General features: G+C 33.1%; 1 protein-coding gene across 1 annotated transcript in view; it reads left to right on the top strand.

The window, feature by feature from the left end:
• Nucleotides 1-22841, top strand: part of LOC148946006 (serine/threonine-protein phosphatase 4 regulatory subunit 1-like) — a 127590-nt gene that overhangs the window by 102096 nt on the left and 2653 nt on the right. Inside the window, exons 7-14 of the mRNA XM_089097575.1 lie at nt 1351-1607; nt 5892-6327; nt 8139-8444; nt 9887-10048; nt 11706-11927; nt 17067-17222; nt 18519-18627; nt 22342-22494. Coding sequence (XP_088953701.1) covers nt 1351-1607; nt 5892-6327; nt 8139-8444; nt 9887-10048; nt 11706-11927; nt 17067-17222; nt 18519-18627; nt 22342-22494 — 1801 coding nt within the window. The remainder of the gene's footprint in view (nt 1-1350; nt 1608-5891; nt 6328-8138; nt 8445-9886; nt 10049-11705; nt 11928-17066; nt 17223-18518; nt 18628-22341; nt 22495-22841) is intronic.

The following is a 22841-nucleotide window of genomic DNA, read 5'->3' as shown; positions in this document are numbered from 1 at the left end:
TGTTTTCTTCTTTTGTTTTAAGTTCAAATTTCTTTCCGTTTCCTGTAAAGCAGTCTGAATTTTCTTTTCTTTTGCATTTATGACTCTCAAAGTGGGGGCCCCAAGTCCAGTCAATTTTCAATAACCACCTATCTAATTTAAGAGTTATTATGTGAAAGGGCAACTTTTATTTTTCTTAGCAATTTATTTTTAGCTCTTCATAGCTGTTATTTTTGTAAGGAGCAAAAAAAGCCTTATACAGGTCTTATGGTTTCAGTTAGCTCTTATGAAAGGGAAATCGCTTATTATTATTATTTTTTCTTAAATTTAGACGTTTCCAGTGCATACATTTTTGTATAGATCAGAGAGAAAAAATGCAGTTCCATCCCAGTCATCCTGGATATAAACTTAGGGCTGTAAGGGGTTGAGGGAACAGAAAAATCCCTAAGCCACTACTTTGGTCGCCGATTTAATTTAAGAATTATTTTGTATCGTCCAGTAAGGTGTATTTTAACAAATATTTTTTTTTTTTAACCTTACAATAGTTATGCACTTCACTAACCCACGCACGGTACTCAGTCAAAAGAAGGGAAAATTCAAGAAGGTTTGGGAACCTTTGATCAGGAAGGTTTTCCCCATTATAGCCTTGAAAAAAACCTTATTTTCTGCTTTTTCTTAGTATAATACAAGTTTTTAAGTCAAGCAGTCGGTAATATACAGAGTGAGCAAATTCTCTTTTAGCCAATGGTGAGGAGGGTGAATCCCTCCTTCTGTTTAGACCTGTCTTGTGATTCAAGGTTAATTGCTGCGAAAATCCCAGCTATTCCTTTGAATTTCTGCAAAATCCCAGCTATTTGTTTGAACAAAAATTTTGTGTTTGTCTTAACTGTTCAAAAAATAAGAAGACTTATCGCTTATTGAACGTGTTATTGGATCATTAATTTCAGTGTATTTGATAGACGTCACTGGAATTTATGAACAGATTTTCAGCACATACTGGTATCATTCAGCTGTTAAAGGAAACAGCACCCACCTCCTTATCTCGTCAACTAGCCACAAAATCTAGAACTATTAGACACCCCTCCTTGTCGGTCAGCGCACATAATAGAAAGCTGAAATTATTTTGAAAATTTGTCTCAATTCTGGTAAAGATTAAGTGCCTCTGGCATACAGGACAATGCGCTAGACCCAGTGCTGAAGTCAAACTAAAAGTGATACGTTGCCTTGATTCTTGTTTCTCAGGCCAATCAGGTCCAAACTATTTGATAATGCGAAATAATATCATAGCTTTTTTGTACTCCTTACACTAATGGTTCTTTTGAAAGCAAATCAGTCGCCTTTGAGTCTGAAATAAATGTTTCTTTCTTTCAGTTACTTCACCTTCAACGTATGTGCAACGATGACTTGTGGGGAGTTCGCAAAGCTTGTGCAGAAGTTTTTACTGTTGTTGCGAGTTGTGTTGGAATGCAAACTAAATGGTACACACTTTCCCCGTTGTTTGTTAACCTTCTCCGTGATGAATCCCGGTGGGTCCGACTTGCAGCCTATCAAAACCTTGGACAATTCATTGCAACATTCCATGAAGAAAATGAAAAAGGACCTGAAATGTCCAGTGATGAAAGCAGCGGGTTAGATTGTTTTTTTCTTCTTTTCGGTTTTACCCCTTTTTCATTTTCGTTTTGTGTTTCTTTAAAAATATACATTGATCTTTCAGTTCATTGCAACATTCCATTAAATAACATAATATGTTAGTGATGAAAGCAGGGAATCGGACATTTTTATATTCCTTTTTTGCCTTTTTCCCCTTTTTTGCTTTTTTCTTTCTTCATTTTTCCTTTCATTTTCCCTTTTCTTTCTTTTGTGTTTCCAATGTTTGCAAAATATTATATCAATAATGTCGATTAGGGTAGTATTTCATGAAGGTAGTGAAAAGGAACTAATATATTTTGTATTACAAATCGGTACTCCTGTACTAAACGTACTCTTTTATATACTGCAATGGAAACCAGTCACAAAAAAAACCGTTTTTGACGGGGTAATTCAGGACACCGCTATAGAGTAATACAATGTATAGCGTGGTTTTCATTGCGTATACAATATTTAAAATGTTGTTTTTTGGGGTTTAAGGGGGGAAAGGTACCTAGGTTAGGTTAGGTTACGTAATACTATATGCTAGGCTTTACCCCCCCCCCTAATTTGCAAATATATAGCCCAAAATTTTTTTCTAAACTATTATATATTCATCCTATTTCATTAGCATTAACCAAACTAGCAGTATATTAATGAATCCGTTTAGTACAGGAGTACCTACAAATCTGCAAAAAAAAAAAAAATTATTAATCTTTTTCTCTGGAGATTTCTCTGACAGAAATCTCCTATATTCAGCCATTTCAGATGAGGCTCACCTGTCCTGTTGTTTAAAATACAAGTCATGTAAAAAAAAAAATGACATTTTTTCTCTTCTCTTTCCTTTTTTCCTTTGCGCGTTTTGTTTCTTTTATATGCCTGTATTTTATTTTGCAGTTGACACAAAATTCGTTTTTATTGCACCATTTTTGTGCTTTTTGGTTATACGTCTGAGAACAGGCCACGGATTTTAGAATTTACTGGGTAGGAGGAGGACGGAGGAGATAGATCAGTTAAAAAAAAAATTAAAAATGTAAACCTGCAAACAAGAGGGCCAAATTACTGAAGTTGAATAGTTTTGCTTGACAGTTCGAAAAATTCGTACTATTAGGCTCAGTTTGGAAAAGAAAAAATCTGCTATCCCAATAACTGAAGTTGAATATTTTTGCTTGACAGTTCGAAATATTCGAACTATTGGACTCGGTTTTGAAAAAAAAATAATCTGCTATCCCAATACCAAGTTGATGTCTAGACGTGTAATTACGAAAAGGCCTAATTCTATCTTTTTGGCTTAACTGATCATTAACCAATCAATCATGTCTTTTAACTATCTTAACCGATCTCATCTTTTATTATGGGAAATGTCCTGCAGGATAATTAAGGATCCTTCAGAAAAAAATATCCTAGAGGACAATTTCTGTACTACTACCTTGAAGAGAGTGTATTAGCTACATTCATGACTGTTTTTCAAAGGCTGAAATTGTTTTACCAGTGTGTTTGAATGTACTATTAATATGGCGCTACCATTTGTTTGCGAACAAATTGAAAGTATCCCACAATCGAGTAAGTGTGGCTCTTTTCCAGCAGAGGACGAATTTTAGATAGAAGTCAAATAGTAGATAAGTAGTCAACCGTTTCAGTCAAATAGTAGTAAAAAGTAGTAGGTTAGAGTAAACAATTGCTTGTCGGACACAAACGTGTTTATTTATAGTAGAATGCTGTCAACACTTGTTTTTCGAGCAAAAAAAAAAAACGTGTTCTGCGTGTTTTTGCGAGCCCAAAGAAGCACGTGCTTTTTTCCATACTACCAGCGAAGATTTCCAACCGTGCTTAAATATGTCTACGATAAAGTCACTTAGTAATATTGGTTTATTTTTATACGTTTGCTTACCAATCTTTTAATTCTAAATTCAGTATAGCTAGGGTGCATCTAGAATTTTTGTTCAGGGGACGGAGGGGGGGGGGGTGCAATAAAATTTCAAAAAAATGTAAAAAAAAATGTATTTTTATTTTGTTTTTATGAGTATACGTTTTTTGTTGGGGGGGGGGGGGGTGTTGAGACATTAACCGTAGTTTTGGCTGTATAAATAACTGCTTTGGGATTATAATGTTTCGCAGAACAATTAAAAAAGAAGAAAGATGGACTTTAGCTGTCTAAACGACTTAAAAGTCTTACAGAGACTTTGAAAATTAAATATATGTATTTATTAGAAATTGGAGGTTATAATCTTTAATTGGAGGTTATATAGTCTCAGGATGAAACTTAGTGAAAGAACAACCTTAACAAGAAACACGTTTGTATGACTAAGCAAGAGGGGAAAAAAAGTAACAAGAGTATACGTACCCTTGAGTTTGTAGCATGATAATATATTCTGATATCAACATCCATGGTTTTAGTTTTTTATTGCGGACAGATGACACCACCGGAAATACATTATGCTAAATACTAAAGGGAAATCTCGCAGAAAAAGCAGTGCCTTGTCAATCAGTTTGACAGAGGGGATGGCGGATTTGGTAAGCTTGCGTGTTCTGTTGCTGGAAATGTTGGCATTTCGAATATTCCTAATGTCTTTGTAAGAATAAAAAAATATGATTAAAAGACAAGTATGCACTAGGTAAGACCATTTCTTCCACTCTTAAGGCTGGACAGCTTTCGCATTCTTTGACCTAACGCTAATAAAGTATTCTGTAAATAGTTTCTTCAACAAAATTTTGGTTCCAGTCTTCACACCTCATGCTGCGCTTCATAGAAGAAGGCAATTATGTTAGACGCTAAACCAAATATTTCAGTAAAACTAGACAAAAAAGAATAAAAGATAAACCTTTGCTGAGATCACGCTCCTTGTAGAAGTTTTGTTTAACATATTTTTATGCTAAAATATGAGACATTTTATCCTTCTCCACTCTTTTTGAAGGTCAGCGTCAGTTTCAACTGCAGATTGAAATCTTTGGAAAAGTATCTACGAGCGTATATTTCAAAAAGTTTCAGCCTAGAAATTTTTGTTTATGCTGACACCTATTTTTCAACGCGTGCTTGGCTTTAAATTTTGGTGCTCACCCAGAGAATATTCTTAATATCAAACCATTAAAAAAATATTCATTTGGAAGGTTTATGCATATTAAACCGCATTTTGTTTGCCCAGTCACGGCTTAACCTAATAAATGACTTCATGCTAGTATTGCGGGCGAAAAGAAAACTCTTCGTTTGTCCAGCTCTACTTTTCTTGGACTATACGTGTGTATTAACGTAGAGTTTCACTTTTTTCTCGGGATTATAGTAAGAAAGGAAAATTAGTCGTAAGTAAATAAACTGAATATTTCATTTAATTATCATTTTTTTTCTTTTTTTTTATCTTCTTCCGTTCCAAAATAATTGCCTCCATCGTGTCTACTCTTGAAAATAAAGAAAAATGATTAAAAGAAATTTGATTTAAAGTTGCATATTTAGCTGTGTTTCCAACTTTCCTCCCTAAGACACTATCTGCTGCTTCACGCACTTCACGTCTCAGATCTATGGCCAAAGGAAAAGCAGTTGTCGTCCCAGAATGGGAAGTAAGATGTTGTAAGGAAGCCTTTAAAGGAAACTGAAACTTCTTGGGAGGCGATAAAGAGGCTTTGAATATATTGGTATGGAGGAAGAGCGTGTGTCGCTGCATTTGGCTTAGCCGGCTTGGTACTATAGCGAGTTGACAGTAGTAGTAGTAGTATTTAAAGTTGGAGTAACAAAACATGAATATGAAGTATTTAACTTGACTTAGCTTATTTCTGAATAAATTTTTAATCTTCTAGTGTTTTTTCCTTTCGGCACTTTTTGCAATCGCATCTCTTGCAATAACTGACAATGTCAACAAACATATGACAGTGTAAGTTTTTATTGAAGCCCATGTGAAATAAGAGAAGTTACTCTTTGGTGAAGACATGGACTTAACCTGGGTCCAGAAGCCATGTGAAAATCAGTATTAATCCCTTAAAGGAGAAGAATAAGGGCTGTCACTTTCGTTACTACCGCGATATTTCCTTTTTATGCAATTAAAAGTACGAAATACACGCGATCACGCAAGCTATTAATTGTTAGAATCAAATTGAAAAACTAAAATGTTAAACGTTTTGTAAGGATAGCACTCATTTTGAAAGGCCTCAACATAATTGCTTTGGACGACAGTAGGTCAAACTTCTCCTGAATCATTGGTTCCTTTAATAAAACTTCTTGTGTTCTCACCCGTGATCTATACCCGTTATCCAATATGTTTAAAATAAACCAGCTGGTTTTTTTTTCTCTTTTTTAGACTAATTGACGAAACTCCAGATATAGCTAAGCAAACAGAACCAGCCGTACCTGATTTGGTATCGGAATTAGTTGACCAGGAAACGCCAAGGCCGAATGAAGAAAAAACAGAGGATGTATTACACCCTGCCAACAATAACCAGCAGAGATCAGATTTTGACGAATCGGTCAAAAATGAGGTTCTGGCAGATGATTTACAACGACCACCTAAACCTCCTCCTTCTCCCTGGAGTGGTGCAGTGGTTCCAACAGAACTGACTGAGCTCTTGTCTGGTCTCCAAGTAGAGGAGCAGAAAGAAGTATCTCCCACAAAATACCTGTTTGTAGAAGAGCTAAGCAATGGGCAGTTAATCTGGAGAGAGCCGATTGCTGAACTTGAAGTTGAGAAGGAATTGGAAAGGGTTCACAAGAAACTTGGAGAAAGGGCTCCAGCAGAGGTAAATCATCGATAGAATGTAATTGAACGCAATTTATATTGCATTTAAAAATGTGTATAGCAATATTTAAAGTGACAACATTGCTTAGAATCAGCAGACTTAAGAGATAATCAGTTGAAATATAAACTGTTTAAAAATAGTTTTTTATAGGATTTTTTTTGGGCCATCTGATGACTAAAGGAGGAGGTATATATATATATATATATATATATATATATATATATATATATATATATATATATATATATATATATATATATATATATATATATATATATATATATATATATATATATATATATATATATATATATATGTATGTATGTATATTCAAGACCCATTCAGACAGTAGGGATTTGGTTGTTGACGAACCTTACAGTGGAAGGCCTTTGACTGAAATGAATGACGAAAACATCGCAAGAATCTGGTATATTGTTCAAGCTTGTCGTCGATTGACGGTTTGAGTGATCAAAGAACAAGTAGAATCAACTCATACCGCCTTCCTCAGATTTTAATGAATGATTAGTTGATGAGAAGTCTGCGGTAAAATGGCTCCTAAAACTGTTGCACCATCGGCAAAAAGAGGGGGCCGCCGGAAGGACAGATATCTTGGATTTTTTTTTTTTTTTTTTTTTTTTTTTTTGACTGTATCAAAGTGGCCTCTGAGCGGTTATTTTGAATGTATGTTAGGTAAAAAATACTTCATAAGTAATTTATAACTGATACAGTCATTATCATGTTTCAATACAAAAACTAGGTTTCGTTTTCTTTCTTTTTTTTGTTATCTAGTTTGTATACTACTCGTCTTATAGCACAGGAGCTAAAGTCATTTGCTTTTCTGAAATAGAATTAGGTATTCATGAACATAGTTGTCAGAATTTCACTTGAAATGGTTTACCAACATCTTGGAATTTTGAAAGAGGGGTAAAGCTGCAGAAAATTTTCCTTTTTGTGCACTGTGTAATATATCGTTTTGTCTCTTGCCAAAATACTTGAAGATTGGAGCTATAAAAATCAAATTTTTAATACTGCGTCTCGACTGCCTTTGATAAAAATTGAGGCACATTTCGCAGGTTTTTTGAAATATAAAATTCATGCCATTTACAGGGTAGTCAGATCTGATTCGATGTCGGTACTAATTTACTGCTAAAGCAGACAAAATTGTTGGAGATTTAGGCTTGAAATCGAATGGGGGGCTACTTGTACGCTTGGAAGTTAAAAGTCGGTGAAATCCGACTGATGAAATGTTATTATAAATTATAACCAATATATATTTTTTATTGAATGAAAAAAAAGTAAACTAATATTAAAATGAATAAAACACGAATATTAAAAGAAATATGTGTGAGTTTGAGGCCTAAGAATTAGGAATCTGTGTCATACCTTCATTAAAAGGAGACAAAAAGTATTCAAAATTTAAGGAGACAAAATCACCATTAATAACATCGACATGTGAAACTAAAAAAAAACAAGTTTTTTAGAAATGCTAGAAAACTTATCACTGAGCTTGATTTTTCAATCATGTCAGAATTTTTCAAATCTAAATGGATATCGTTGGTAAAATCCTGTTTAAAAAGAAACGATCTCGAACCTTGATGTGCTATCTGGCAACAGGGGTTTTATAACCATTTGAATCTGTAAAAGTAATCGATTATTGGAATGATGTTTTACAAATCGATTGCCGACTTTATAACCTGGTCTCTACGGCCTGGTAACATTAACGCATTTTGAATTACTGTCCTTGTTTTGCATAGAATTTAAAAACTGATATAAGTTTTGCTATATTATGTTAATGTTACTTAATTTTTCAGGGAACCATTCCAGGTGGCGACAATGATCTCTTTCATCATACCAACCTCACACCATTGAGTACCTCACCTTTACCTCCTCAGCCACCTTACACCCCCAAATCGCAGCAATCAGTTAGTCAAAATGTAATACCTCAAGACCTTTTAGATCATTATTTATGGATGGTGGATCCGTCTCATTCAGAGTCTGGAGATACGGAGATGGCACGCTATTGTGCATTCACATTACCTGCTGTTACGTTGACTTTAGGCAAAGATCATTGGGATTATTTGAAGGATTTATTTAAGATTTTAGAAGGGGATATGCAGGTATTTTTCAATCATTTATACTTTTGTAATTGTCATATTAGGCGAATTTTGTGGTCTGATTACAACAACTATATATATATATATATATATATATATATATATATATATATATATATATATATATATATATATATAATTTTGTCGTGTATGTAGATAATTTGAGATGTTTGCGTAGGAATCAATTTTTTTTGGGGTGGGGGTAACAAAAAAATCAAATGGTGTGAAATTAGGAAACTTCGCGATAGATCATAAAATTCTTGAGTTGTTAATGAGTCTTCAGATTTCAGTGTCAAAATAAGGATTTTCCTTCTTCTCTTTCAGAAAAAAACATTTTGTTATTCATTTCCTTCTGAATGTGATTCTCTGTTTTATTGTGTTTTAAATTTGGTGTCCGTATTTTGGAAAATCCACGGCTTCGTGAAATCCTCCTCCTTGAGCATATCTCTTCGCGCCAAAGGCCCCCGCGACTTATAGTTTAACTGGTACCAAAAATTCGGCCGGTACCAGCATGGCATATGCGGGTACGCAAGTAGTTTTGTTCTCTCTTTCGTCAAGATTTTTAATTCTGCACCCCCTCGTCAATAATTGTATATATTTATTTTTAATTCATTATTCTTTTTGTTCGTTTGACTCTGTTTGACTGTTTAGTTTGAATCTGTGATATTTCAAATCAACGTATAATTTATTATGACGATGGCTATGGTTGTGTTGTCCTAATAAAAAGTTAAAATTCAAAAATAAATTAAAATTCTATAAAAAAAAACTAAAATTCCTCTTAATTCTATAAAATCTCCTATAATTTAATTTATTACCAAGTCTAATCCTATATAATGCTATTTAATTAAATTATATAAAATTCTAATAAGTTGCGAAAAAAATAGAAATAAATAATTTATATATATATATATATATATATATATATATATATATATATATATATATATATATATATATATATATATATATATATATATATATATATATATATATACATACATATACATACATATACATACATACATATATATATATATATATAATATATATATATAATATATATATATATATATATATATATATATATATATATATATATATATATATATATATACAAAAAAAGAATGTGAAAAAATAAAGGATGAATTTTAAAATTCTTTAAAAAAGAAATTTTGGAAAAATTATAATTTCTTCTTTTTTTTTCTTTTTTTTTCATTTAACATGTTTGCATCCTCATTCTATGTGTTTCTTAAAATTTGGTATTCAGTTAGAAATTTAATGAAGGACTAGCTGTATATAGGTGATGTTAATTTAATTTACTTTATGACTTATGCTCTTAAAAAAAAACTTAAAAAACAGAATTCCGGCTAGATGGCGGAACTCTAGCTCCATCTGTTTGGTGGTAAAGCCTCAAAGCAATTCAACACGTTAGTCTTTTTTTTCAGTGGAAAGTTCGTAAAACTTTAGCCTCAAGTTTGCATGAGCTGGGTGCCATATTGGGGGACGAAGTCGTCAATTCTGACCTGGTGCAGAGCTTTGTTTGGTTTTTCAAAGACTTGGATGAAGTTAGGATTGGAGCTTTGCAACATTTAATGGAGTTCTTTAAGGTAGTCATTTTAAAAGTGCAAACAGACTCTACCATGTAGAGTCAGAGTATTTTTCTAGAGAGGGGGAGGGAAGAAGGGTCAACGCAAGACAATAAATACGTCCTACTTTCCAGAGGGGGAGAGGTCCTTTGGGTCGATCGAAACACTTTTAATTTAAAAGTTTTCTCTTCTTTTTTTTTGAATGTTAGAATTAACTTTGGAATAACAAACAAGGTTAAATTTGGCGGGGTTAAGGGCTAAATAAAACGGACCTGGATCACTCATTGATTTTGACAGGGAAAAGTTTTTTTTAACCTTGGAGTAAATATTAACTTCGTTTCTCATCTTTCAGCTTTAACAAGACTGTTGTTTGCTTTAATAAGGTTTTAATTTTGGTCTTAATAACCTCTTTTGTGCTTTTACAATGTTAGTGTTGTCGCTGTTTTTTTTAGCGAAATATTTAAAAATTCCAAAGATATTTGAACATTTTTTTTATTTTTTTTTTCGTGGGGATGTACCGCTGTTCCAGGGTGTTTGGGGGATTACTTCGAGGGACCTAATTATTGCCTTAGGTTGTTTTATAGAGAAAGGTCTGATAGCATGGAAAGAAGCTGTAGTTTAAATTTGTTGAGTGCTATTGTTCTTTCTTTATTCTTCTTGTTGTTTATTTTTGTGTATATGGCCACTGGTTTTTAAATATGCGTATATGTATGCATATTTTATTAATTAAATAAAATAACGATGTACATAATATAAATTTCACTATAATTTAATCTGGAAATGATAAAACTGCTTCTGAATTTCAAAGGTCTATTCATAAATTTAGGCTGCATTTTAACTACTTTAGTTTGACTATTTTTATAATATTTAGAAAAAAGAGAGAAACAAATTTTTTCGGTATAACAGAAATTCTTTTTCTTTTTTGGTATGATGGAAAGACAAGAATCAATTGGCCTTATTTACCTATTTAATTAGTAAGGTGGGTAACTCAGTCACCAAAAAAAGATCATGACATTATAAAGCGGATACCTGAAGTGAGTGTGTTTCCAATGTGTAATCCCTATCGTTTCCGATCCTCACTAAAGACTAAACATTTCTTTCACCTTGTCGATCGACAGACCCTGCTGCAAGTTCTTAAGGGGGTTCGATATCTTATAAATAAATCATTTTGCAAGTCCTAGCGTCAGCTGACCGTCTCAAAGATAAATGGCCCATTAGAAAATTTTCGCAGCGCCATAAGGAACTACCGAAGCAATTTTGGAAAAAATTAATTGGGGTTGTTTTTGACCCCCCCCCCCCCCCGAAAAAATCCTTTTGTAACCTCTCCCATCCGAAAAATTCTTTCATCTCTGGTAAAAAACGGGAGAAGTTAAATGGTTTTCTAAGATTTCCGGAAAAGTAGATGTCGTTTTTTTTTTTTTTTTTTTCGCCTATTTTGTACCTATTTTCCAAGGTCTATGAGTTATGGTTGGACCGCCCAATGAATTTTAAATGGTTTGGCCGCACGAATTAAAGAGGTTTATAATGGACGAGATGGTGTAATCTTCAAAATATCGAATCCCCTTAATACTTTTTTTTGCGTTTTTCATATTGGTTCGTTATTTTGTCTCTAACTTTTACTCATTTTGGACCCTACTTTCCATGTATAGGATGTTAATTTTTGCTATTGCTTTCGTAGCTATTGAATCCAGAAAGACGGAAATACGTGCTTCCGAAGCTGAGAGAATTTTTGCGACTGGATAATGAAAGAAATTGGAGGTTTAGACTTGAATTAGTTGAGCAGCTAGTAGCCATAATCGGTTATTGCGATCAGAATGACATATCAGATCATATATATCCGCTTATTCTATCACTTTTGAAAGACAAAGTGTGGACAGTTCGATTTTCAGCAGTTACAGCTGTAAGTTGGTTTTAATGTGTTACTTTTACTGGATTTTTCACTAATTTAAATTCTTTTTAGGAATAACGGGATCTGGGGGGGGGGGGTCTCAAACTGTTCGCTTGGTTGTTTGATAATATGAAAGTGAGCTCGGTTGGTCTCTGCCAAAACCTAAAAACTGCATTTTTGAAAGTATATTTTCCTGATTTATTACTCCGTTTTCTGCTGAACGTATATATTAAAGGTTTACAGTTATCTTGATTTTTGGCTGTGGAAAAGTAGTGAGATACTAGGTTGTGGATCAGAAATTATAGCAGATAGAAAAATTTTGATCTTGCCATTGGACTCGACGCGTCGAAATTAATGGAGTTTCCTCCTTAACTCAAAAATTGAATTTTTGTGTAGCTACTAGGTTTTGTCTGAGGACAATAATGCATAAAAAATCGTTTGCATTATAATGCAAGGTTTCGCCGTATCGAAATTAGTCGAGCTTCCTCCTTAACTCGAAATCGAATTGTTATGTAGCTACTAGGTTTTGTCAGAGTACAATAATGCATACAAATTTTTTGTATTATAATGGCAAATTTCGCCGTGTCGAGATTAGTTTTCCTCCTTAACTCGAAATCGAAATTTGTGTAGCTACTAGGTTTTGTCAGAAGACAATAATGCAAAAATTGTTAAGAAAAACCACTGTAGAAATAAATCGTTTTTCTAGTTTTATTTATGTATTTAAAACGATGATTCTTTTATTTCTTTTTCTTCTTATCCGAAACAGATTGAATATTTGCCCACATTAGTTTTTTTTTTTTTTTGCGAATATTTTTTTTTCTTATGTTCACTTATTTATTATAACTGGCACAGTACATTAATTTTAAGATGAAGAAGAGAGAGATAATATATCCAAAGCTAAGCTTGTCTTGGAAGCCCAAGGTTAAAAAAAAATGAACACTAGAAAGCAAAAATAATAATCTGGTCGAGTAAAATATCTCACTAAATAATTCACTCACATTACCTAATCAGTAAATGGTATTTATCTTTCATACTAAATGTTAAAAAAAAAAAAAATCAAAAAAGCCCCCCCAAATTATCTAAAATATGATGTTGTGCCTCTTTGCTTGATTTTTGATGCTGGAAGGGGGATTCAAAGATAAGTTTGCATCAATACACGGTGCTTATCTGGTTTTTGGATGCGTATACATAAATAAAAAGTAGCTAAGAAAACATTATACTAAAAGACGTTATAAGAAGGGTAAGAAAAAAAACAAAAAAAAAAACAAAAAAAAATAAAAATATTGACACATCATAACTTGCACAGAAAAGTAGGACTACCATGGGCAAAAAGTATTATGTTTATCAAAGAAAAACGTGTAGTGTCACATAATCTTTGGTTCTGGTTAGTAAATTTTAGTACGGAGTAAGTTAAATTGGTTTACAAAAATGGTTATCAGCAACCAAAGTTTTTATACGGTAGGGGCGGGAGGGTAATCTGAACCTCGCACGTAAAAAGTGGGGTAGCGTGGTAGCCGTGCTACTTGGCAGTTTTCCTGGCCTAGTGAAATTTATCTGCAGATTTTGTTAGAAAACGCTAGAAACCTCTCTGAACTTATATGATATTTTGGGTAAAGCCCTTTCACGCTAAAAAAAAATCAACAAGTTCTAAAAGGAATGATTAAATAGATGCAATGTCAATCAGAAACTATTCAGTTATAAAATTTGATTTCAAAATTAATCTATGGCAGAGTTTCGCTTGAACGAGCATCTTCAAATAAATCGGGAAATAATTTTCTGAGTCGTCATGTGTTCACCAACTTTTATGATATTTAAACTAAGAAAATTTGATTTTTTTCGATGTACGAAACAGAACGATCCTCTAATATTTGTCAAAATTTTAAATTTGATTTTTTTTTTTTTTTTTTTTTTTTTAAAAAAGACATACGCTCTTGTTTATTATCGTATTTTTTTTTTTGTTTAGAAACCTTTTTTTTTCATGAGCACGTGCTCGTTTACAGTCGTCTCTTATCTACGCTTGGTTATAATCTAGAGAGATTATTGCTTTAATTAGATGCTTTATTGGATCCCTGTAAGAAATCTATAAATCAATGTATGTTTCCTAGATTGGGCTAAAAAGGTAACGGGAAAAACAGCTCTTCTTTCTAAATACGCTTCTTCCACGTAAAAAGAGGGACTACAATCTGGCAATTCTTCATTAAGATAGTACCATGCTTTTGACAAATGGCTTTAAATAATAAATTTAAAAAATATGAAAAACTCGTTTTCAAAATGAACTAAAAAGTAGGAATTATTGTTTTCTCTCGAGAATCTATGAATGTAAGTGAAAACGTGGGGTGTAAAACGGATTTGGGGTGTAAACGTAACATAGATATCAAATTGATATAAGTTATAAATGCATACATAAGAACATGAGTGACAGGAAGAAAATGGATTGATAATATCAAGGTATGTAAAGTTGGTTTACAAATCTGTCCCGTCCGTCCAATTTGAATCCGTTTCGTGTCCCTCGTTTTTACTTATATTCATAGATTCTCGAAAAAAAGAAATTCTACTCTTTAGTTCATTCCGGAAACGAGTTAAAAAAATATTACATTTATTATTTTTGACTTTTTAGTCTTCCCTAAAACCAAACAAGTCTCCTCTAAAACAAAATTTGTCTTATCTAAGAATGGGACCTAAGTTAGCATAGCCAGAGGGAAGTAGTCTAACCGCTGTGCTTGCAAGTCTTGTTTTATAGTATTTGTGTTATATTTTCTCTTGTGTCCAATTTATGGTACATTGTCAATATGATACTTTGTAAAGCTAGCAAAACACGTCTAGTCATCCGTTTTGAAATTCTTCCTACTTATGCTCAAGACTATCAACCTTCAGGAATCTGATTTCGGTCAGCAGACGATTTATGAAAAAATATTAAGGGGGGCTGGGAGGGGGATTTTATACAAGGGCGAACTTTCATGTTGTATAATTGTACTATCATCGGAAACGTATATAGTGAAAAAATTTGGCGATTGAACTTTCGAGAGTGGCAAAAATGGTTCACAAAATTAATTAATTTTGAGGAGGAAAGTAGAAACAAAAAAGTTTGTGATTTGAGGAAAAGGAGTTAAAAGGAAAAGAAAGGTATCACCAATGCCACCTGGGCTACAAAGTGTAATATTTTTGTAGAGTATGTGGATAATATAACCTCACACGAAGTGTTCAATCTATCCATTGAAGTTGACCCAAAATCCAATTGTACCTTCACTTTCCACTATTATGAGCTAAATGCACCAACTATGGTTATAGATCCTGCTTCATCGATTCGCGACATCTGAGAATATGCTAGGAATCTCCTTTTCTGGCTGTTACAATTCAAAGCACAGTATGCGCCTTTAGGTCTATTGTAAAGCAATAGTGATTATTAAGATTTTTCGTAATTAGAATTAGTCTGGGTTGCATATATACTCTGGTTATGGACAGAGGTGTTTTTAGGGAGGGAAACAGAGGGGGAGCTTGCCCCGGATGCAATTAATTTTAGGGCGCAAAATTTCAATTGAATAATCTAACGGATATAATCATATTGTAATTCTTTTAATTTTATTTTTCGTTAAAATAAAGTAGAGGGCACAGATGGCAAAATTTTGCTAATAAATAAAAGTTTGATAAATTAATATATTTGGGAGGTGGGGGTGCTAATCAAGATTTTGGCCTTGGCGCAAGAGAGGCCAGAACCACCACTGGTTAGGGGAGGAGTAGGTAACCAGCCTACGCTAGTCATGCCCGTCTTGGGGATTTTCTATGGTAAAGAAGAGATACTAAAAAAAAATTACACGAGAAAAAATGTTGTCTGGACTACTTCTCTATGAAAAAGCATGTAGAAATTATTTAAGATTATATTAATTTAAATTATAATCAGTTGTCTTAGTTGGATCTATTGCACAGCTTAATCAACAACTATTAAAACTGTGGCGAGGAGCGGTAACAAACTCTTTCTCTACGCCTAAAAATTCCTATTTTCTATACCTGGAAAACAACTCAATCGTTTAGATTTTCTAAAACATCTTTGATTCAGATTCTATCACATTTCTAGTGATCAAATATCAATAGGTTGAGAGCCTCGAGAATTTCTTTGAGTACCATTAATTTTTACTCGTAATTTTATTATATTTTCGCTTTTTCTGTTTATTCTTCTTTAGGCTTTATCTTTTTTGAGTTGTTCTCGTTAATGATGTATTTAGCCTCTTACAGACTATAGTCTCTGGATAATGCTATTGGCGTATATATTTTTTTAAGGTATTTTTTGTAACTGAAAATTTCTTATTATTCATTTTCTTTATGATTTTATTCAAATTTTTCATTTCAATATTTCTTTCTTCTTTTGTCCTTATTTTGTTTGAGTTGTTCTCATTAATGTTGTGTTTATTCCCTTACTGGCTATAGCCTTTGGTCATTGCTATTGTTGTATATATTTGTTTGATTAATAAACTTAACTATCAATTACTGCAATGGACTAAAACTCTTTCAAACCTTGGCACAAAAAAAAGTTAAAAAAATTATAAAACAGACGTTAATACCTTCGAATCAAATTTAACATTTTCTAAGATTTTAGAGAATTTAAAAATTTAAGAGATTTTTTAAAATTTAACATTTTCTAAGATCTTCATATTAGATTTTATCAAATAGCTGGCGCTCTCATGACAATAACATGAGAGCTTGGAGAAGTGCGTTTAATATCAAATGGTAACTCAAATGATGTTATGTTGCAATGCATGGAGAATGGAAAAACTGGAAAAATAGTTTTCAGGTTTTGTGGCTGTTAATAAATACAAATACCTAATTGTTATAACAAGGATATCTGTTTTTTAGATTTTATAGTGTTGAGCGTTCAGAGGTAGTGTTTGCATACTTTTTTTTTTGGAAGATTGACAAATAATATTTTTGAAAAGTCAGAAAATTTCTTTCTTTTCCATTAATCACCGCTTATGTCTTAGTTCGTGGTGTTTACAAATTTGGCTTGTTCTGAAAATGTACTACCAATGATTTCCTGAAATGGGAATACTTTGGTGGACGGATGCTGGTATGTTCAACCGTTTACTTCTAAGCTTCTTTTTCCACCTCTGTTCTTGCAGTTGATACTTTATTTTATCGTCTCTTATATTTAAATTTTAGCTGTCTTCAATCTTGAAAGCAACCCATCCAGAACTACGGACTATTACCTTGATGGATATCAAGACCGAAATTGCTATCAGTCAAAAATGGTATCTCAGACAATCATATCCAAAGATTTGTGAAGAAATTCTTAATTCAGATTCAATTGGGCTTGAGGTAAGTTAATTCTCTCTCTCTCTCTCTCTCTCTCTCTCTCTCTCTCTCTCTCTCTCTCTCTCTCCATCTCTCCATCTCTCTCCTCTCCCATTTTCTCTTGTCTCTCTCCCTTTCTTTCGTTTTTTTTTCGTTCTCTTTTGCTTTCCTTTTTTTCATTCTCTTTTGCTTTCTCTTCCTTTCTTTAATATTCGCAGTCTTTTCTGCAATACATAATTAAAAGCAGTATGATTTATATTATGCCTACTTACGGCAGGGGGGTATATTCCCAAAGATTTGGCAAAAAAAAAAACACAAAAACTTAAGCACTCTACCTACAATGTGTTTAAGCAGTATTTATAAATGCTCGCACATAAGTATTAAATGCTATTTAATACTTAATATATAATATTATAGTTCATATTTAATTATAATTAAACGTTACGGTATTAATGTATATATACTCAGTATTATATTATTTTTTATTATATAATGTATTTGAATAATTTCAACAGCAAACTATGTAGTCTTTTATTCCACCTGGGTATGTCGAAAACATCGTTTTGGTTAAGATAACGTCAAATATGTCAATTTGGTACGTTTAATATAAAGTTTGGGATTCTAATAGCAAAGTCTCCCCCCCCCCCCCCCTCTCAATATTCTCTTAGCTTAGCAGCGAAAATGCCTAAACTACTTGAAAAAGTATTTCAAAGAATATTGTGATGATGACGTAGTCTTATTATATTTGTGTAAAAAGTGCTGTGCTTATATTTGTTTCAAAATCTACAAAATGTTTGCCATTACCACTAAAATAGTCTAATAAATGAACTCTTTAAAGACACCTAACCACTAGTTTGACCACTAACAGGAATTGAATCGCCTGGAAATTGAAAAAAATGACGTCTGAAAGTGTCACTTTCAGGAAATTAGCTTGCAATAAAATAATGTTTATCTCTTTTTTACTTGAGCATTTAAAAGCAGTTGGATAGTAGTTGTATATCAAAAAGAGAAATCTTAATGCTTGTACAACATCGATATTCGAATGAAATTAACGTTTGAGCTGATTTCTGCAAGTTCTTTATGTCTACTATTTTCTCTAAAATACCAAAGAAAGTATGTATGGAAAGCTATTGTTGATTCTGAACATAGTCAGTTGCTAATCTTTTCTTTTACCTTTTCGAAATTAACTGTCCCTATTCCTTGATCAGTGAACTGTTTTGCCAGATTTCTGATGGCTGACCCTTTGTGTTATCATCCCCCCCCCCCCCACTGGATTTTTTGGCTTGTCACACTTGTATGTTAACTCTTATTTTTATTCAGCAATTCTGTGAATATGCGATGCATCCAGCCTTGCGACTGCGATGGGACCGAGTGCCAAATGTGAGAATCGCCCTGGCTCACTTAGTCACTTCTAAGTTCATGAATAATCGTAAGTATTTTTATTTACCTTTAAAACAAATACTAAAGTTCAAACTTATGAAGGGACAAGAAACGTATCTAGAAATTTTTCTTGGGGGGGGGGGGTGAAGTTTAAGGGTTTTTACCTGCATTTGTAAGACCAATTTACAAGTCTTTTTTTTTTTTTTTTTTTTCTCCGTGTACCAGCATTTTTTTGGCTAAATTGCGAGTTGGAGAAACATTTCGGGCGGGGAGAGGGAGGCTGAAACTTGGTATTTCCTCCTCCTCCTATGGCCCTGCTTGGAACTTGTCGACTTCAAGTGGTTATGAAAAAGAGTTTGTCAGGGACTACTATCTTCTTCTTTTCTGTATATTTGAAAATGCGCAATTTTCCTTTAATATTGAGTGTAGTTTAGTGTATTTTTGTATTGCTCTATGTGCATTTTTATTTCAGGGACAGTACTACGTCAGGTGGGGAGGAATTTAAGAAAAGATTTGACAATAAAAAATGTATTACTACCTATGCTTAGCTAAACTACCCTTTCCGCGATAGCCGCGATTTTGCATTGTGAAATGCAAAAAAAAAAAAAAAAAAAAAAAAAAAAAAAAAAAAAAACAGGAAGTAATGTTAATTTTAATGAAGACTCACCACTCGGTTATTATAATATAACTCCCTTTGGTATTAAGAAGAGGGCGGAGGGTGTCTTTCCTGATGAAAATTATTCGACAACGATCATTTTCAAAAGTACCTCAAGGAACTTGTTTGTTCAACCTTTAATTTGCCTGAAGTATAAAAGTTTAAGGATTGTTGGGTTATTGCTGTCGATTGTGCACCAGTGACTCCAATCCAAGGAAATGCTCGGAGAAAAGAACTGTAATGGGGGAGGGACAAAAGCGACCAGTTGGCCATGATAAAACAGCTATGAAATAGAAATAAGAAGTTATTTTTCAAAGTCTAGGATCGGGGGGCAATCCCTAATTGACGCCCCTGTTGTGTACCATGTAAGTTGTGCTTCAGATGTGTTTCAGCTTATCTCTTATGAAAAATTGTCAACTCTGTGGTCATTTAAACCTATTTACCATTTAAACCTTTTGTCGTTATTCATAACCTATTTATACCTTTATTTGGCCTGGAGTTTAAAATTTTTAAAATTTTAGTTTTATTGCGATGGATTGTGTACTCTGTATGAGATGTGCCTCACATATTTTCAGCCCGATTCTCTGATAAAGAATTATGGTCATTAAAAGTAGCCAGTTCTCTTGATTAGTTTTGCCTTATGTAGCTCAGATTTTACTTTCTTGTTTAAAGGTTTTGTGTTTCAACCTATGACAACAATTTTGGTATTATTAGGTAGCTGATATCCAGCATTAACTATCGACCTAATTTTTTTTTGAAATTTGCCTTCCATTTTTTTTTAAGATAAAATAAACAAATAAAAAATCTTCTTCGTTTCCGAAACGGACTAAAAATTCCGAAAATTTATGAATGTAAGGGAAAACGAGAAGTGTTAAACGGATTGGACTTTGCATAGCATAGATCTAAGTTATAAATGCATAAAGAAAAAAAGTCGGTAAGTTGAGGAAAACGAGTTAAAAATATCAAGTTATGTAAACCTCAATCCGTCTTGGGCCCCCTTTTTCACTTGTATTTATAGATTCTTGAAAAAAAAAAAAAAATATTTTCTACTTTTAAGTCTATGTTCAATATGCGTTTTTTTAATGTTTGTCACAATTTTTTAGTCTCTTGAGACACGAATTTGTCTTATTCAAGATTCGAACCTAAGTTACCAAACACAGGCAAATGTTCTTACCGCTGCCCTATCAAGTCTTGTATAATACTGTCTGTTTTATACTTCTTTCCTTTGCACAATCACTTGTTTACGTTACTGAATTTACACAAGGGGGCAGAGGTGGCCATACCGGCGCGCGGGGCCTATTTCTCTAAGAAAAAATCTAAATAATATTGTAATTCTAGCTGGGCGAATGGATTGTTCTGAAACTACTGAGTCCAATTATCTAAGCATCTTATCCTCTCCTTTGAAGTTTGAGTTGTAGGCTTGTCGCAAAATTCTATGTTGCTTAGCTAACATAAGCCTTAAATTTTGAACTTTCTCAGGTATTCTTAAATATTAAATATTTAAATAATTCAGCTTTCTCTATATTCAGGTTGAATAAGATAGACGAATTGTTCGAGACTATTGATTTTCGAATGAATTGAAAACAAAACTAGAGTTAATATTCATTCGATTCATAGGCTAATTAAGAAAAATAAAAAAAAAATCCATATATTTTAAAGAAAAAATCCATATATTTTGAATTGAATAATGAAGTGACTCTTGATCCCAGGATTCGTTGATCCCGGTGTCTAGTTGATGCCCTTCATATAAATTACGTTTTTGTGGTTTTACATGCTTATCAAAATGTTTTTTTTTGTAAATTCTTATTCCTCAATTTTTCAAGTAGCGATTTTCGCCCTTTTTACAAATCAAATACATTTTGGGTACAATGCTTTCATTTCTGTAACCTGTAAGCTGACCTTTTTGCAGCAAAGAGTAAGTAGTTGTATATTAGCTAACAGCTTACATACACAAAGATCGGATTCAAAACAAAAACCAATATATGTACAGTTGGTCAATTTTCTCGCAATGCACTTACTGATAATAGTATTACTCCATTTCAAGGAGCTCAAAAAAAAGAAAAGAAAAAGGATGCTGTAGGTAATTCAGGATGGCACCAGCCAACATTTTTTTTGTGGAGGGGGGTCGACAGATTTTACCAAACGGGTTTATCGTATTTTACCGACAAAGGTCAGCAAAAAAATTCGCTTCATATGCCTAAAATTTGCATTTTTTTTTTTTTTTATTAAACAAACAGAAGAGCAAGATGTGATTGGTTTACTCTTTCTATTAAAGAAAATTGTGTATTTTTAGACCATTTAGATCAGACACTACTTCAGCGAATGGACCATTTAGAATTTGGTTCATTAGTACAGTTAAGAAAAAAAAAAGATGTCTGGCCTGTTGAGTCTTGTACAATGTCAATAATAGATGTGGTCTGCTTTATATTTGACTATTTCAATATAAGTGACACTTCATAGTAGTGGATCTTACGCCCTTTGTATACGGTCAAATGCTGTTTAGGAATGAATTTGATATTGGGTTTTATTTGTTCTCTCTTTCTTTATTGGGAAGGGAATTCCACAAATGAGTATAAAATTTTGTGGTCAGCACGCGCACATTTTGTGATTGTCATTTTTTGTGAATTTCAGTCAAGGGATTGTCCATGTATAGGTATTCTCAGATAGCATCGAAAAGGACAACCCTGGAAAACATCCAGAAATTTTGTTAGAAAGTTTTGGACTAAGTACTATTTTTAGGTGTGTTTACATGGTTAAATGTACGAAACCTTGTATTTAAAAGCCACAAATCGGGTTTTCCTTTCAGCAGGAGGGGGGAGGGTTCCCTCGCATCATTCTTTGGGAATGAAAACCTCTCGTTTACGGGTATGTTCCCAACCATTAAGCTTTTTTTTTTTAATGGTGGCATTTTTCAACGTACAAGGTGCTCATATGGTGGCCACAGTATTATTTTCTTTTGTATTCACGTTAACATAAAAAAAATCTTTCGTTTTATTGTGCTTTTTTCCTTCAATCATTGTTATGCTTCTTTCCTTCAATTGTGTTTTTTTTTTTCAATTATTGTTGTGCTTTTTCCCTTCAGTTACTGTGACACTCATTCTTTTGCAGCGTATTTCAGCAGTCCAATCAATCAGCATTATATTGAGCTACAAGAAACCATTAGTCTATTACAGGCAGATGAAGATAGAGATGTTCGATATTATTTCAATAGAATCGATCCCAATGAAAATGCCGAAGAAATATTTGACAGCAGTAAAGAAGGCATGAATAATGATTAAATGAAGGGTAGACCAAAGAGAATGAGTAACAGCACCAGTGTTAACTGGCGCTGGTGTTGATGAAAAATCACCAACGTCATCTAAGATTTGGCGTTTCCTGACATTTTTTGACCTTCAAAATTGTGTTGTTTTCTTTTTCAGAAAATGAGGTCAGGCACTTGTTACTAGACTAATTTTGCCAAATATATAGTATCGAATTAACAACGCTTCTTGACTGCTAAGGTCCTTACGTCAGTCCTGTAGTGTGTTGCTACAGCGGGGTTCCAACTCTGGGTCTCCTATTACCCAGCTGGGATCAAACCCACTGTGCCACCAAACGACAATTTTGCT

Source organism: Artemia sp. Qi Xiang Cuo, chromosome 12 (assembly GCF_049724085.1).
Source record: "Artemia sp. Qi Xiang Cuo chromosome 12, ASM4972408v1, whole genome shotgun sequence".
NCBI lineage: Eukaryota > Metazoa > Arthropoda > Branchiopoda > Anostraca > Artemiidae > Artemia > Artemia sp. Qi Xiang Cuo.
Note: the sequence above shows the minus strand (reverse complement) of the source record. Positions and strands in the feature narration are given on the sequence as shown.